General features: G+C 29.5%; 1 protein-coding gene and 1 long non-coding RNA gene across 11 annotated transcripts in view; both read left to right on the plus strand.

Moving 5' to 3' along the window:
• Positions 1-5222: 5222 nt before the first annotated feature.
• The window catches only part of LOC145189920 (RNA-binding motif, single-stranded-interacting protein 3-like), a 35869-nt gene continuing 21705 nt past the window's right edge, over positions 5223-19386 (plus strand). For 3 of the 10 annotated variants that reach the window (XR_016453225.1, XR_016453226.1, XM_090090020.1), the window contains exons 1-2: positions 5237-5432; positions 18455-18532. Coding sequence is in view for 6 of the 10 variants with exons in the window: in XM_090090020.1 (XP_089946146.1) it covers positions 5424-5432; positions 18455-18532 (87 nt within the window). In the remaining 4 variants the exon portion in view is untranslated. Of the gene's footprint in view, positions 5433-7603; positions 7764-13335; positions 13519-18454; positions 18533-19386 lie in introns of those variants that run through there. The other 7 variants (XM_090090019.1, XM_090090021.1, XM_090090022.1 and 4 more) reach the window with 6 other exon arrangements.
• Positions 10675-12336, plus strand: LOC149886890 (uncharacterized). Its single transcript, XR_016453227.1, has 2 exons — positions 10675-11719; positions 12009-12336. It is a non-coding gene; the product is annotated as an uncharacterized LOC149886890 (long non-coding RNA).

Raw genomic sequence — 19386 nt, forward strand, 5'->3', positions numbered from 1 at the left:
AAAACACGTAGAACTATCATAGTGTGCCAAAAGTTTAAACATTTATTCTTGATAACATACTAAACAACAAAAACAAATCAGATTTCAAAAAGTCCTCCTTTCGCCTTGATACACGCCCTGAGGCGCTTGGGGAATGCTTCAACCGCGGCGGACACCATATCATCGTCAAGAGTGGCCCATTCTTTTTCGAGTGCTTGCCGTAGAGAGTTCAAATTTATATGACGAGCAGCTCCAACCTTGGCCTTCATGATTCCCCATATGGAATAGTCGAGGGGATTAAGATCCAGGCTGTTTGGAGGCCACTCTTCTCGTGTGATGAAACCCGGAAAATTGGCTTTGCACCAATCCTGGATGACCGTTGCTTTGTGGGCTGGGGTGGAATCCTGTTGAAACGTTCAAAACCGCTGTCCGAAGTGTGAATTGGTCCAAGTTATTACCTCTGTCGTCAAAATATCATCCAGGTAGTTTTGAGCTCTAATTTTCACTTCTTGATCGACAAAAACCAATGGCATCTTGCCGTCTCCTGTAATCGCTCCGAAAACCATCACTGCTTGGGGGTGAGCTGTCTTTGAAGCAACTCGATCTTTCTGTTTTGCTTCGAGGCGTCCATAGGCTTCTTGAATCGCTTGAGAAGCTCCTTGAAACGGGCCAAACGAGTGGCTTTCATCCGATCAGTAATTCCGTGAGCTTTTTGAATTTTGTACGAGTATTTTCCGAGCTTTATGTGGACGATTTGCCGAACTGAACCTTCCGAAATCCCTTCATCCTTGGCCATTTGTCTCATCGATCGTTTTGGGTAGTACCGAATCTTGTCGCGGATTTTTTTGACAATTTTACCCGAAGTTGCAGTTTTTGGTCTTCCAGAACGTCGACGATCATCAATGGAACCAGTTTCTTCAAGTTGCTTCAAGCAATCGTAAACCGTACTCCGCGGAACATTCAGAAGACGAGCGATCTCCGATGCTTTCTTTTTCTCTTTAGCTAGCCTCTCTATTGCCGGCCGCAAATCTCTTGATTTGGTCATGGAACCTAAAAACTTCAATATTAAAACATATTCAAAGATTAGAGAAGAGCATAAATAATGCAGAAAAATAAACGGTATGCTTTAAAATAAGGGAAGTAACGTTGTTGCCAGAGGAGTGCGGGAATTTTTTACGCACCCTGTATTTTTAATATTCGGACCAAAAGTATCCAAATGTTACAACTAATGTGGAACGGAGGTAGTATAAGTTATACATATATTATAATAAGGGTTAACAATAATCATAAATATTAACAAAAAATAAGTACATCATAACGAAAGAACATCTTATAAAGATATAATATTATTATTATTAAATATATGTTCTTCTTTGCAACTTTTGAATGTAAATACAATAAATAAAAAAAATAATTTGTCACAGTTTTAAAGAATTTTGCAAAGCCAATTTATGGCAAATCGCAAGAATAACTAAGGGCCTGTTTATATGGAAAGCGGGCTGGCTCGACAAACGAGCCAGCCCGTTTGCCGAGATATCGACGTCATCAATATTTTAACTTCATTTTATTTTGCGTTTATATGAATAAACGAGCTAGCCCGGATAGCGAGATCTCACTGTTTTTTGCCGAGATCTCGGCAAACGGGCTGGTTAATTTCTTATATAAATTTGTACGCATGCGTACAAATTCTTACATTTTTTAAATTTGAAAGCTTGCGCGTAAAATAATAAATTTAATAATAAAACTGCCAACTTCCGTGTACTTAAAATTTTAATTGTTTTGCTTTTATAATTAACCAAAGATCCAGTATCTTTTAAGTAATATAAAGTAATAGCTACTTTTTTATCTGCTGATAGAGCTATTGAGTTAGGCGAAAAAGAGTTAGGAGATAAATAAGGCCTTAACTCTGAAACCAAATTCATGAAAAGAAACCGTGAAAGCCTAAAATTTGTTTTCCATACATCAATGGGAGCTACACCAGTTATTATATTATGCCATCATAAATCAGTTCTGCCAGTTTTAAACCAGCAACTACAATTTTTTCTTTTAAGACGCCTCTCTCTTGCTTGTTTCATCTTTTGAAGTGATTGTGATCGTTTTCGTAAAATAATAATTTTTAAAAAATTATCAAATTTAAACTTGTGAAGCTTATATAATACAATTAGGCTTTTAAGAAGCATTATTTGTGTTAAAATATCAGTTAAACATATTGTTAAAATGCAATGTGTTTTTTATTTGTCGCTAGCCGCCATCTTTAAAGTTATTATTTTACCGATAAAGAGGCCAGCCCTGCTAGAAAAAGCCAGGCTGACCTTGAAATCATTTTTTATTTTTTTGGCAAAAAACTCATATAAACGCAATTTTAAAACTGGCACGTTTTCCGGGCTATCTCAGCAAACGGGCTAGTCCTTGTCCATATAAACAGGCCCTTAATTATATATTATGGAGCTTATATATATTATGGAGCTTATAGAGTAGTCGAGGCAAAAAATGGCGACATATCGGATAAAATACTAAAAAAATACACAAAATTAAGCCTGGTGAATGAAAGACCAAGGAGTTGAATGAAACCAGATCTTATCAAAAAATTTTATTTAAGCTTTCTTATATTTTGCTATACTTTTTTAGTCATTTAAAAATTATCCTCACAGGTCTATTTTATTATTGACGGAACTTTGTTTACAAGAAAAAAGTACCCAAATTTACAAATGTTTATCTTGGAAAAGTGATGAAAATCTATTCGTGCTGACAACTAATTTTCTTTACCTTGGTGTAATTTTTTTAGTTATTTGTCAACGCGTGAAGTATTTACTTTATCCTGAACAGTCTTGTTAAATAAATGCTATAAAAGTTTAAATTTATACCACGTGATCAGAGTTTCTTTTTTAAAACTGTGGGCAGCCATTTTAGTAGTTTTTTTTGTTGACGGGTGAAAATTTAGACTTTGTCGGAAACTCGTTTGGCTCACTGATTTCTGCGGCCTCTTTGATGTAAAACAATAGGTTGCACGTCCATCTCTTATAGGTCCATGGCAAGAGTTACGAAAGTTTAGTGAATACGCACCCTGTGGTTTTACTTTAAACGAACTTTTCTTCTAAGATGTTAAAATTGTTAAACAGAAGTATCCTTTCATTGAATAATGAATAAACGTATACAATAAATGTTTTATACACTTTGCTGATATTATGCTACAATGACAGATCGCTCTTTTGACAGGTTTCTCTATTATGTTTTTTTCTGTTGATGGTTTTGCTAGCACACAAAACTTTTTTTTTTCATTACCATTTGTTCATTATTCAGTAGATTGGGGTATAACGAGTACTTTAAGTGAAAATGGGAATATTTTCAAAAATAATTATGCTAAAACAAATCTTCATGGGTCACAGTGACAATCTTCATTTCATTTTTGGGTACCAGAGATATTTTCTTAAAAATACAGAGATTTTTAAAAAACAAAAAAAATTCTCAAATAGAACACTGAGTAATATAAGCACTTCAAATTAGTAGATGAAAAAATGTTAAACTTTCCAAAAATAACAAAACAATGCATTTAGTAGTGGAGTATCTGGGGTAAAATGACAAAGCAATCCTTTTAATATTCAGTTTGCAGTTGCAATACATCAAAAACCGATTTCTGATTACTTGTTTAGTAACATAAAATATTCTGTTTACCATAACATAATAACATATAATGCTTGTTAACATAACACAAAATAAACATAATATAATGACATAACATGTTTTGCAACATTTAGTTGTTTGATAAAATAACAGACTCTTTATACGCATATAAATTGGTTATATATATATATATATATATATATATATATATATATATATATATATATATATATATATATATATATATATATATATATATATATATTGCGTACCGGCAATATGTATTTTGATTATGATTATGTATTTGGCTGATGATTGCCGGTACGCCGTTATGAAACTTTAAGTACCAACAAAGTTGACATCCTTCGCTGTATTTTCGATGTAATTGTTCTCGCCAGCGGGCTATTGAGCACTCTTGAGTGAAGAAGTCTTTTACTAATCACAAATATATATATATATATATATATATATATATATATATATATATATATATATATATATATATATATATATATATATATATATATATATATATATATATATATATATATATATATATATATATATATATATATATAGTAAAGCTCTTTAAAAAAACGGACATTAAGGGGAAAACTATGAAGTTTCTAGATAAAACTCGGATTAACCGGAAATGCTACGATTGAATAGATTGTGCATGAAATGTTTAATTTATATTGATCCTCACTTGATAAGTCTACATAGGCTTAGCAAATAAATTTTCCTTTAAGAAAATACAAAAAGAACAGCTTAAACATCAAAATTAAACTACACAAATCTTTTCATGTGTATGGAGAATATTTTAACAAACCAAATTAATTACTTGCGTTTTAATTAGAAGGCACCCAATAAAACTTCTACCGCATTAAACTAAATAGACTTCATCATGTACTATATAAACCTGATCAAAAAAACACCAAACTTCTGGAAATACATTGAATGCAAAATAGAAAACTTCGCGTATGTTCATATTACCCAGAAGTTCATATTACCCCAATCTACCCTACTTGCACCCATACTCTTCCCCTATTAGTTATTTATCTCCTCTGACAAATAATTTTCCCAAAAACTCCGCTCCCCCACTCCGTTTGCTTTAAAGTCCGTTTATTTGAAAGTAAATGATTATTAACAATAAAAGCAGTGTCTTAATTACAAAAACCCTAATTTAAGCTTTATCCTTTTATACTTGAGCTACATTCTACTGAACTAAAGACAACATGACATCATTGAAAAAATATGTTTACTACAAGAAGTTTCTCTTAAAACTACAAATAACCTTTTTTTTTTTTTAGCGAAAATCTTCGTGGAAACTAAGCACAGTTGCAAAGTAATTTACTTTTTACAAAAATTTATTTGCCTTCATGGGTTTGCCGGTTTACAAAAATAATGTTTAACTACATCGGTATTCACATATTTGGCGCATTTAATGCAAAAGCAAATAAGCTAACAACTAATCAGTTCTGATCCTTTACGTTAAAAAACTCTGTGTTTATTTTCTATCAATAACCGCACAGCTGATGTTTTTAAGTATGCGTTAAAGTCCGGTTATATCGCCAAACCGGATGCAAAGAGAATCTAATGAATTAACAGCGTACGAAAACAATAAGGAAAAAGCTTTATCAAAAAACGAGAGTTCACAGAGATAGCAAAGGATTAGGCGTATAACACGATGCATTTACGAAATAAACTTAAAAAACATGGTTACGTATTTAAAAGAATATAAAGAAAAATTGGGTTGTGATAAAAATTTTCAATATAAGAAACTACATGTAGCTTGACCAATCTATTTTTTGTACGAGGAGGTCATGGTGCAGGTTAGATTTATTTAAAGCTTTGAGCACTTATTAATGACTATAAAATATCATGAACCCGTTTTTTATTAATAGACAAAAATGTATTTTTAGAAAAGAGAAATGTATATACATAATATAAACATTTCTGTATATATTGTATTGCATACTCTATTTATATATTGCATACTACTATAATATTTATATAATATATAAATAAATTACATATTATATATATTTATATAATATATACATAACAGATGCAAATACATAGATATTTATATAACATATTTGCATCAATAACAGCAAATATTTTAAGTAAAAAAAGTCTGTTCATTTTATGATTTGGTCGGCTTCCACTGATAAGGATAAAAATTGCCGAAAACAGACTAAATACAAGACATCTTCTTAATAGAATGAGTTAGGCAAAAGAAAAAGATATTTATAAAAAAGACACTTGAAAACAGAAGGAATTCAAAAGTAGTAATTGAAATCTTGAAAAAATGAACAATTTTGTTTTATGAAATTCGACCTCAAATCACTTTTTTACGAAGTTCGACCTCATATAAATTTTTCGGGAAATAGTTCGACTTAATCCACTCATTTAGAAGTTTGATCTCAAATCACTGACGAGCTGTTGAATTTAAATTTATCCAGTGAAAATGTAATCATAATTATTACACAATTTTGTGTATACAATTAAAAAACACTGAACTTACGTTTAAACACAGAAAACAAAAAAATTTGTAAGATAAAAAAACAGGCTTATAAACATATCTGGGATGACATTTAAAGGCCTCAACTCGGTTTTTGTGTGTGTGTATTTTTCTACTTAAACAGCTATTATATTTCGGAATCTTAAGTAAATATGATTTATTGCAACTTTAAATGATAATTATTTATCACAAATTTAAACAATTATTATTTAACGTAATCTTAAAAAATTATCATTTATTGTAATCTTAAAAAATGACGATTTAGCATTGATTTAAATAATATTATAAATTAAGTATTTATCACACTATCAGTATTTAATGCTAATAAAAATGTAAATAAAAACACTTTGAGATTTTTTGCAATAATTTTTTTAGGTTGTAAATTTTCCGTGTAGATTGCTGTTGATGTTCGAAAATCTTTAATAGTATTAAATTATTTTTTTGATTAATTTTATTAAAGAAATAAAGTTGAGGTTACAAAATGGCTTTGCCATTTCCAACTCGGGGTTACAATTACCAACTCGAGGTTATAATCAAACAAAAGTATATTTTGGAATAACCCATGATCGTTTATTAACACATCATTTATTAAAAGATAATTATTTATTCAAATATGATTATTTCTTAAAAATGATTATTTATTGATAGATTCTGCCATCATCAGGCCATGATATTAACTACCATATGAGATTTAAGACTGCAAATGTCACTGCTTTCTTTCTCGCTCTAAAATAAAATAATTAGATTTTGCTAACTATAAAGCGATAGTTAACAGTAAACGCCAATAACGTGCAATTTATTTCTAAATAGTTTTCTGTCTATTATTACAGACAAATTATGCATGTCTTTAGTAATATTTTAGAGTAATTCTTTGAAAAGCGTAAAATACAAATTACGTATTTTAAAATTTTCTTCGTAAAAGTTCCTAACAAACGTTTTATGTAAACGAAGAAAATATTTGATTGAATGTCATAATGAAAAAAAGACATTTTATTTTACATTTGGTAATAATAAAGAAGTTTCTAAAATTCCTTCGATTATGTCCTGACTTTGAAGATCATTATGTCTCAATTTGAAGATCAATGAAATCTTTTAAAGAGATTATTCTTTTTTATTCTTTTTTTGACATTGCATTAGGTTACGATTAAACCTATTATTTACAGTAATATAAATTCTTTCAACAGAGAAACAAACATTTCTTAACCCTTGTTCAGCAAGGATCACTTTTATCGAGTTGCTTCAAAATCCATTTAATCCCAAAACTTTCTTTAAATGCGTAAACTTTTATAATCCAATAAAAAACGGGGGCTCTATTCCCAAGAAAAAAAATTTAAAATATTTTAGAAACATTTCAGAAGATTTTAAAATTTAAAAAGCTATCACGGATTAAAAACTGCGCTTAACACAAAAGAAATTTTAATGTGCAAAAGTATTCTAAATCTTAACTGGCGCCAAACTCATATCAGCTTCCGATGCTAACTCCGTGTTATACTTATCTTCGTACAAGCGTTCAAACGCAGGAAACTACAAGAAAATAGTTTTAATAGAATGGTGATCGAGTCCGTTGGTGAAGTTGGAAATAAGTATAAACAGTTTTGATAAACGTTTTGTATAAGAAGAAAGTTTCATGTCTAAAATGGTAAGTAAAATAAATATTGCAACTATTAGATTTTTTAAGAGTCTTGATGTGTAAATTAAAATATTAACTTGTTTGCAACTAAATGGATTTTTGAACATTTTTTCTCCGGTATATAAAAGCTATCGCATGTAAACCTAATATAGAAATACATCATGCCTTAGTTAAAAATACATCATGCCTTAGTTAGAAATACGTCACCTCAATACCGATTTCAAAAATCTTACTGTTTTGTAACTTTTTTAAATTACTAATGAAAATTCTTTTCTTTTTTCTTAATAAAACTTTGTCGGAACAAAAGGGGATTTTTTAAAAAAAACTACGAATTATTTTTACAAGATTGTGAAAAGTTCCAAATATTTCTATATTTACAGCATATAGATAATTATATAGATAACATATAACTTATTTTCCATTTTTTTGCGACTTAAAGAACCATTAAAGTCGGACAGAATTGTTTTAAAATAAAAAGTAAATGGTTTTTTTTATATCTAAAGATAAATTAAAAGAAACAAATGAAAGTGTTTGGAGATGAAAAATAATGCAATTAATTTTGCATTTATATTGCAACAAATTATGCAACAATTTTTTTTGTTTTTATTTATATTTCACTTTTTAATTTTTATTTTTTGCATTATCCTAAAAGTATTATCAAACGGTTGTAAATGGAATTAAAATTAGGCTTAAAAAAATTTATTTTTTAACCAACTGAGGAAGAAATTGATTATGAAACGTTTCAGCTAAAATTAGAACCATTTGGAGTTTTTGTAAAATTCTTTTAGAAAAATTACCTGGTATTCGTCCTAATCTTTGTGACTGACAGATTGCAACCTTAGTATATATATCTAATGATTCTATCCTTTTTATTACTTAGCTAATAGCAGCTTTTTATGCTCAACGAGAGTTGAGCATAAAAATATATAGGAAAGGGCGATAATTTATTTAAAAAAAAAAAGCTCACTCATTAGCAATGGCTTTAGTATTTTCAAAAGCTAAAAATGAAGAAATTAACTTATTTTATAAATTATTAAAAGCTTGAAAGTTGCAACCTTTTTTATTCTCATTTCAAATAACATTGTACAACTTAATTATTTACTAATGTAATGCTTTCGTGTATACATAAAATAAATAGAGTATGCAAATCAAATCACTCTTAAAGTTTCAAATACAAATCCTGTTTAAAAATGAACCAAAATCCTTCTGACGTGCTCCATTTTTTTTTTAAATTTCTATTGACGGTCTCCAAGAAAGATAACTACTGCTTCAAGAATCTCCATATAATAAACCCATGGCTGATTTTACGGAGATTAATATATGAAAAATGACATTACCTTTTAAGTGCTTCAGTCCATTAACAATTGCTTCATATAAATACCAGTATCGTATTTACCCAAATTCAATAGTTCCTAGTGTCTTCGTGCCCGGCAGTGTTGCTGGAAGTGTTTGAACATTGGAATTGTTACCGATCTGCTGTCATTGATTGAGCTTTCCGGAAAAAATAATAGAAAATTTAACAAGCTTACCATCGTTTTTTAGCAATCTTTCTTTTTTTTCTGAGTTAGATCACTATTAATCCCATTCATACAACCATGTTCATTTTGACCCATCAGGAAACATACTCTGTATTCTTGAATTGTTATCGGCTGCAAAAAAGCCTGTTGAGCCACGTCAAAAAATATTACTTAGATTATCAACAATATTTGTAACAACAAATCTCTTGTATACGCTGCGTCTATGGATGTTAATGAAACTTTATGTTATGGTGTGTTATTTTAAACATTTTGTTTTTTACGAATTTTGGAAAGTAGAAAACACTTCGCACTCGTCTATTGTTAGGCAATTTTATTTATCCTGATCTGGCTCTATGGATATAAGGATAAAGTTCATGGACTTTTAAAAAATTACTTTTCAATAAAGGATGTAAAATGTTTAGTAACTTCATCTTAGCAAATCCCAGAAACGCATCTTAGTGATGACTTTAAACTAACTGGTTTAGTTGTTATGAAATAAGTCTGCTAAAGTTTCTATATTCAGGGATTCATTGCAATCTTAGTTCTTTGTGTAAAGAATAAACTGAGATTAGCAGAATCTAAACAAGAATATAATTCCTTCGTTTTTAAAGTTTTCTGCATGTAACTTTTATGAAATGTTCTTGACAGCATTTGGAATTTTTTTTCTGGATGTGATAACACCCCGTACTACCCTAATTTACAAAGGCGTAATATTTTAAAGGTTATAGATACCATTTATGATTTTTGCATACCTTGCATTAGAATCCAAGGTAAATATCACCCATAAACCCATATAACCCATAAACTCATATCACCCATACCACCCATACATTTTTTCAAACGGGATTTTAACTTTCTCAGAAATGGATAGTAAACGAATAGAAAAGCCCTGTACTCCAACCGTTGGGTGCAAATAATGGTGTGCAAACGATAGTGTGCAAAGAATAATGTGCAAACGATGGTGTGCAGACGATAATGTGAAAACGATAATGTGCAAACGATAATGTGAAAACGATAATGTGCGAACGATAGTGTGAAAAGCTAAACTTTTATGCTGCCAACATGTGATCTCTGAGGAGGTAAAACATCGTCAAAATCTTTTGACTTTAAAAAATTTTTCGTTTTTTAAAAGCACTATTCTGAAAAAAAAAAACACTATTCTCGAAAGAAAATGTAATAAAAACGTCTCACACGTTTTAAAATATAAAGCAAGCGATGATGGAGTGTATTATTTTCTCGTCATAGAACCTTTTGTTAACAACATTGTTAACAAAGATCCATTGAAAAGAATTTGGAACTAAAGCTAAATATCAGTCAATAAGATTTATTGTTCGTTTTCATCAAAATGTTTACATCAGGTTTCCGAAAACTATTATAGAAAAATCTTCAATGAAGGTTTCATTAAAGACTTTACTATAACAGTTTTCGGAAACGCCATTCATATTCGAATCTATCAGAAGCTGAGATTGAACGTGAAAATGATTGAAAAACTTGTTTTAATTAGATCGAAAGGACATTTTAATATGCATTAATTTTCAGATCAAATTTATTTTTGTGTTCAAAAAGCGCTCACGATTCTTGGCATTGAAACCAATAATTCTGTTCATTCAGTTATCCGAAGTGCTCTTCGTCATCGCTTCTATCACATCATCTCAGTTTTGTTGCAATACTGTAAACTATCAAAGTCCCAAAGGTAAACAAAAAAATTAAAACTTAGGTTTCCGTAAAATTTCCTCGTATTAAAATTTTTCCTTCATTCCTTACACTCATGTAAAACAACTAAGTTATTTCAAAGGAAGTTTAAACATTCACAAATCAGAATATCATCAACAGCAGCTCCAGATACAACAGTTAAAGATACAATTAGATACATAATTAGTTTTATTATCAAAGAAAAGTTTAATTTTTTCAATTATTTTGCTGATGTTTAACTGATGAATAAAAGGTTTTGAAAAACTGGTATGCTTCATATGTAGCCAACGAGATTTCATGCTTCACAAATGAAACAACATTTTCACATTTCTTCAATACCTTGCAAGGAGAGATATTTGAAGGATCCAGAGAGTTGAGAAATTCTACAAATTCTTCATTTTCTTTTTCCAATATTGGTTGCTTTGAAACTATTAAGTACTTGCATTTGTGAAGATCTCTTTCCGATATGCTGCGTGAGAAGATGCTGATAAATGTTTTTTTAATCTGTTTTTTTACCGTTTTGTACGATACCATCTCCTTCATCTTACTTTAACAGCTTTCAACCTGCTACAATAATAATAATATAGAGTAAGGTTGCTCAAGTCGTACCAGTACTTTAAGTAGTACTACTTTAATTTTGAAGGAACTACGGAGACATCTCTGCAAACAATCGCAACTCAGTTGGCAAGTTTTACAAAGTCCTTTATAGTATTATTGTCTGTTGTAAACCAATCTTGCTATAGAACCTCATCGATAGTAAGTTTATTTTACTTTATTTTTATAATATTCTCCATATGTTGGTTAACCATGCAAGTTAATTAACGATTAAATTATGTTCTTTGTTAAATATAAATTTTGTACAATTTATGTAATTGTTTAGTCGAAACAAAGTTATTTCATTCATCACTAACGTTTGCTTATAATTTAAGTTTTGTCGTATCCTAAGTCATATGAGGTTCCTACTAAATCGTAACAGTACAACTTAAGAAAATAATTTTTGTTTTTGCCTACTCTCAGCTGGCGTTGTTTTCATTCTTATTTTTAGGTCACAATTATATCAAGTTGTCAAAACGGAGTTGTAATAAGATACAGAAGAGGCTAAACCAAGTTATCTAAAGGAGTTATTGGATTCAACGAAACTCATTGAAAAATTAAGATTCCCAAAAATACGTTATAGTGTCATTTTAAAGGATTAAATAAAAATGTCAAATTTGGAAGATCTAAGGTATTACTGAAAATATGGAGAAGTTGGTTGAACACGCTCTCAATTTAGAACCAAGTTTTTTTGGACTTACTGCAACTGAGCTAAGAAGAGTTGCTTATCAATTGATAGAAAAGTATGTTATAGTACCGTTTCAAAAGAAAAAAAGAAATTGCAGGAATAAAGTAAATTCTTGTTTAGCTTTGAGAATTCCAGAAGCAACAACAAATAGGCCAGCGCCATGGCTTTTAGTAAATAAATCAAGTATAGGTTTCTGTAGTGAATCAAATTTAAGCATGATATACTTCTACGGGACCTTTAAACTATTGGTTTTTCCATCAGTGACTTCAATTAAATTAATTTAAAGGTTATACTTTAATTTTTAATAAGCAAATTGACCACGACATTTTATTGAAAAAAAGTTTATCATGAGGGACAACATATTTAACTTAACTACAATTGGAGAAAGGTTAACGAAGGGAAAATAACAAAGTTTGAAAAGATCACACATGTACACTTTTAAAAGATCACAATTTTTAATGTAACGCTTTTATGGTCTACATGTGTGAACTTTTTTAATAACAGTCTAAAATCATTATTAAATTCTTTAAGACTGTTTTTACCATGTACCGAGCACATCTTACAAATTTCATATTTAAAAAAATAGTTTTGTCAACAGTTGAATCGTTCGTGTCTAACTTTTTTACTTAAAAAATATGTTTTTCTGTTAAGAGCCGTTTCCTCGAACTATTTTTCTATAAAAAATACGTTCCTCGAAGTATTTTTTTGTCTTTTTAATCTTTGTCAAAAGAAGTTTTTGTAATACTACGGTCAGAATCATGTATGATTTTAGGAGCTTTTATATAATTAGTACAATAATATTGCATAGCAAATACATCAAGAATGACTAAAATTTAACAACGTGCCTACGGCTGATGAATTCTTTGCGTATAAAGTTGCATACAATTTTAGCTACATCATTTGTTTTGTTGTAAACATATTTTGGCTTATTTGCCGAAATTTAGTTGTGAGTTACTTTCGAAATTAATCGTTTAATTAATCGTTTTCAAATAAATAAAAAGTCCTAAAGTTGTACGTGTATGAGAAACAAGTCGATCGGTATTTCACTGTATTTTGCTTTCTAATCTCAAGATTTTTATAAAATTTTAATGTTTCATATTTAATACATGTTTCATACGCAAACATTAAAAGTTCTTATCCTAATAAATAAGCTTACTTATGTAATAATAACCTTCGCACTCTCAAAATTTGTGTTTTAAATCAAACGTTCAAAGGTTTTTACACTCTTAATGCAAAGAAAACTCTTAGTTCAAAAAAAACTCTAAGTTCAAAGGTATTTATAATCTTAATTTTTCAGTAATTGATTTTTTAATTTTTGTATTTACACAAAAATTTTTCAGCAAATTTCATTAAAAATGATTCAAAATTACTTTCAAAAATAGAAAGGCATTGGATAAGAGATTATAGCTTACATGGTGACAATTTATTCAGAAGATCTCCTAGAATAATGACACTAACACTTAAACCAAAAATTACACCAAAAATTAAAAAATATGCCTATAGACAAATAATCTAGTGCAGCAGATTAGCATAACAATTGTGCAAGAGTGGATAAAAGCATGAAACTTTTTTTAGATGTAGAAAATAAGTATCCAATGCATTTAAGATATGGTGGCACGTCCAGTTTTACCAAAAAAGTATGGTAAATGAGCTGGAGAAAGATGAAGAATTATTACGTCACTTTTCACGGAATTTTTTTTTTTGTAACAAAATTTTAAATAAATTACCGTATAATTACCGCATAGTCTAAATTTATCCAATCATATTGCACTTTTAAAAAAACGATTAAAAAAAAGCGATTAAAAAACAAATCACATCACAAATAAAATATAAAAGTTTTGAAAAATAGATAAACAATATTTATCGATTAAAAGTAAGTTTATAGTTATTTTTTAAAATGTGTTGATATATGTGTATATATATAAATTTTATATATATATATATATATAATTTTTTTTTTACATATATGTAAGAAAATGCTTAAAATAAAAATAAAATAAAAGTGCTATCGCTATGTTTGATATATAAATTAGTAAAGGAAGTGAAACTCTATTATAGAGTACCTTAATTTTTTTTACAGGATGTTTATTACTCATTTTATACCAATTAACACAAAAAAGTTAATTAATAAGCTTGATTTTATTTTATTCATAAATTGAGACGCACAATCAAAAAAGTCTTATACCTTGTTAGTTGATAGTTAATTAGTAGTTTTTTTCCCATATTTCTCATTAATAGGCCTAAATTATTTGATTTTCTCAAAAAACCTTATATAAATATAACTTACCTGTAATTAGTTAATCATTATTTAACAAATAAACAAAAGTTAAGTTAATTTTGCACTAAAAAGACGCGAAAAATGGGCAAAAGACGTGTCAATCAAGCTGAAAGATGGCAAATTATTGCTCACATCAAAGAAGGAACCAAAAGTAATAGAGAAATCGCCAGGTTAATTGGAGTCTCTGAGAAATGCGTTCGGACAACGAAGCAAAACTTTCTTCACACTGGTGGTGCCAGCGAGAAAATGAGGCCAGGTAGACCCTTGTCAACCACCAGAAAGGACGATAGTGCCCTTTTTAGAGCTGTCAGACCTAATCCAAGAATTAGTTACAAAGAATTGACCACAGAATTCAATACAACGCGAAATACATCTATTTCTCAAAGTACAGTCCGCCAAATACTTATCAAATACAAGATTGGAGTCTACTCTGCTTTGAAGAAACCGCTCCTGCGTCTATATGATAAACAAAGGAGACTAAAATGGTGTCGTGAAAGAAGGTATTGGACAATAGAACAATGGAAAAACATTATGTGGCGTGATGAGTGTAACTTTGAGCAAATCATTCGTAACAGTCAAAAGAATGGCTTACGAAAAGTATTACGCCAAGTACATTAGACCGACTGTACAAAAGGGAGGAGGCTCAATAGGAATCTGATCATGCTTCAATTACAAAGGTGTTGGTATGTGCCAAACATAAACCGGAAGAATCAACTCCAGAATATTCGTAGAATTACTGGAAAATAACCTAATTCCATCAATTGACCTGTTTATGCTCTATGATAAACCATGGAAACTTCAACAAGATGGCGCTACTGCACATACTGCATACTATACAAAGGAGTGGTTCAACGATAATAATTTACTGGTAGCGATACAACCTCAGCTTTTTGTGGCAAAGGTAAAAAAACAGCATGGTCTTCTTGGTCTTCTTTCAATGATGTAACTGATGCATTTTTGGCACTTTCTGCAGCTCATGATCCAATGACGGATGAAACTTTGTTGTTACTTGAAAGATTTGTCATTTTATTGTATCATCGAACTGCTGAGCAAAAAAGTGTAAATTCTGCAAGGCAGTATTTCTTTACTCAAAAGAACTGGCAGATTGAAAACATTCCACCCACGCGTGACGCACTAATGCAGCATGTGAAGCGTGCAGCGTATCAGGCGTATATTTGGAGTCAAGCATTGATAGTATCGCCAACTTTACATAGCCCAAGTGAATGGGGTTGGAAGCTAGAAGGAAGTGATTGGCATCCAATATGGATGACGCTTCCTGAAGCTGATAAATGCTGTCCTGAGTTAATTCAGTGCGGATGTAAGATAGGTTGTACAACACGCCGCTGTAAATGTGTTCGTAACAGCTTAAAATGTACTGCTCTTTGCAGTTGTCAAGGAGAGTGTACCAGAGATTGAAATGTAACAATGTATAGATCAATATTAACTAATATGCTTATTAAAAGTTGTTTTGGCTTCTTAGCTGCTTTAAACTTTTTTATTGAGTAACAAGTTTTTTAGAAATATTTATTAAAAAAATTTAAAAAAATTTTTTTAAAAATAAAAAGCAGGGGGGGAGGGGTATTTCTTGGGCAAGAGGGCCGTGCCCAAGCCCCTTTCCCACTCATTGGTGCATATGCGATCAATGTATACTTTGAATGATCTACCATTCCTTAAATTTTGGCCAAGATTAGTTAAAGGGATTAAAATTTAATAAGGTTTTTATAAATCTAAGATGGCGGTAACTGCCATCATGGATTCAAGACAGTTCTGGTCATGCTATGCTTTGCCACCATATCTTAAAATGATCAGCATAATTTTCTGAGTTATTGGTGAAAATTTCATGCTTTTATCCACTTTTGCACAATTTTAGTCATTTTTAATGCTAATCTGCTGCACTAATCAATCTTGTTAACACAATGCCGTAATAATCTGCCACTGCGACGGACTCAAAAGGCTATGCCACCAAAGTTTAATATAATCTCAAAAACTTTGATAGTTTTCTTCATTTTTTCACTTTTTTTTCTCAAATATAATTAAAATGTTGAAAATTTAATTTTTGTCTCTTGTATTTTCAAATCGATTGTAATAAGGTTTATATTATACAAGGAAATAGCTAAGGTATAAGACAATATAATTTGAAACAGTTAATCCATTCTTTTTAAAGTATGCACTGAAAACTGAAAGCTTGTATCAAATTGTTTTAAAAATTAGAACCCATATTTTCACTTAAAGCATAAAATTGACATTTGAAATGAGGAATTAAGTTACTAAGACTACATATGGCAAATATTATTGATCATAATTATTGATAGCAACAGTATTTGTAATTTCTAGTAGACATTTTTTTTGTTTTTGTTTTGTTTTTTGTTTTGCATACAATACTATTGCATACTCCTTACCCTTTGTCAAAATTAAAAGATGAGTTTTATTTTCACCAATTTTAGTACCATCTATAATGTATGTATAGTTCTAGGACCAACATATGCACCTTGTTTAACCAATTTGTAGCCTTGACAGTTGTTTTTGTTTGTTTTTTTTACAATAATCCACAGCATTTGCTGAAGTATTTTCATTTAATTTTATTTTGTCTCTATAAAAAGCAACTTGATATTTTGTCTTGCGCCTCTACCTGAGATTGAACTTTGATCTTATTTTATCATGCTTTAAAAGTAAAACAAGATTAAAAAGTATTTTGAATAATAAAAATTATAATTTTTCTATTCTTTAAAAATCTGACCTGCAGTGTAAGGTACAAAAAAACCTACATTATAATGTACAGCTAAAAATCTGAAAGGCATTTTTACAATCTATTTACTTAAATTTGACATGAAACAATTAAGAAATTATCACACAAAGTTTCAATACAAATAAGGAAGTTGTTCCAAAATTATTGCCATAAAATAAAGCCTACATTTTAAGGTTCACATGGTAAATTAGGTTTTATTTTGCAAAGCTATTGTGATTGATTACAAAGTGTAAGTGCAACAACTACTTCCAGGGAGTTTAAATGATCATTAGGGATGTTCAAATTCTAAAGATGAGCTTTCAGCTATTGTAACACAAAAATATATGGGTGTTCAAAAAATCACCTACCTTAAGGTACAAATACCTATAACCTGTAAAACCATTCTACAAAACAATCATCAAGTTGTAACATGCCTTTAATGACTTGTATTTTGTTAGCCAGATACCCTTAATTCAGGTACTTACTTAGATATAGTTCTATGAATCAATTATCATAAAAAATAATGTTTTTTTAAAGTCATAACCCTAGGTAAAAAAATCTTCACTTTTTTGATGGTAAATTATGTACAGTTTAAAAGACAAAAACACTGATTTGAAAAATTTCATCCTGTTTGACAGTATATTGTGTTTGTCAATCTGAAAAATTTAGACCTTGAAAGACTTGTGTTTTGTTAGCCAGATACCCTTAATTCAGACACTTAGTTAGTTATAGTTTTATGAATCAATGGTTTAAGAGTTATTGAAATATTATTTATGGAGTAGTGTATGAGCTGTGTATGCAAAAGATGTTTATCAACCAAAAAGTGTATATATTAAAATCATAATATTACCTATAACCTATTTGGAGTTTATTTTACAAGATAATTTAAAAATCAGACCAATACTTTAAATTATTTAGTCTTTTAGAAATCATCCGAACATGGTATTATCTAGATTATGTTTTCTATCTGTAATAAGTTTTAAAATTTCCCTGGAATGCTCCATCAAGCCTATCCTCTGTTCAGGGACACATAGAGTCTTCAAGCTCCCCCAATCAGCTCAGCATATCATTTGAAAGTGTTTAATGCCAGTTAAAGTGCAGCCCCTAGTGGCTTCTCCCATACACATATTGACAACTTTATAAATTTTCATAATTATTCTAATGTATATGCATACAATATTATTCTTATTTTGTAATAATTTTTAGTCACCAAACCCCCAGCAAAAGCAACGTGAGCCTATCAACAATGGTGAAAAAGTTAAACCTGTACTAGATAAAAAGCAAGTAAGAATGTTGTATATATATATATTTATATATATATGTATATTTAATTATTTATCTGGGTACCCCTAACAAAAAACAATATGGCACAATAGGATTCTGGTATAAGTTCATTAAACAACAAAAGTGTAGTTAAAAGTGTATATCAGTATAAATACACCTATGTTTATGATATCTTCAACATTGTTCTAAGCATTGTTCTCAGATTTTCTTGAAACTTGAACTTTATTTTGTTATTTCTACTGTTTCAAAAATTAATAAAAATTGATATTTAATCCAAAAAATATTTAACCTAGAAAAAATGTTGCAAAGTGTTCAATTCTAACAATTAATGTAAAATCTCTGTTCTGCTGAAAATGCTTTTTTGTATTTTTTTTTAAAAATCTAGTTTTAAGTTTCTGTAATAAATCGACCATATACTACATCAAAGATCTGCACTTTCTTTCATAACTCTTAGGCCACAAAAATTGTATATATAAAAGATAAAGCTTTCATAAACTATTAACATAATCCTTATATTTTTAATGAGTTTGAAGTCATCTACCATAAAATCAATCTAGATAAAATTTTGCGCCTTACAACTGTTATCTTGTTTAAATTGGGAACTCTGAAAGTTTTAAGTTGTCATGATATTTAAAAAATTTGGAGTGTTTTTTATAGTTCAAAGATGTTCTAACAAATTCAGTAGGTTGAAATAATAAAGTTGCATGATTCAATGTTTTTCAGACCATTATTTCTTCAGGAATTACATCTTGTTAAATAAAAGACATGAAGACAGCATTTGGTAAAATGCATAAAGTGTTATGTTCCACATTTTAAATTAAAAATTACAGTTCTTGAGCTAGTAAAAATGTAAA

Source organism: Hydra viridissima, unplaced genomic scaffold (genome assembly GCF_058129835.1).
Source record: "Hydra viridissima isolate aposymbiotic clone 2 unplaced genomic scaffold, HvirCarnegie_v1 scaffold_6, whole genome shotgun sequence".
NCBI lineage: Eukaryota > Metazoa > Cnidaria > Hydrozoa > Anthoathecata > Hydridae > Hydra > Hydra viridissima.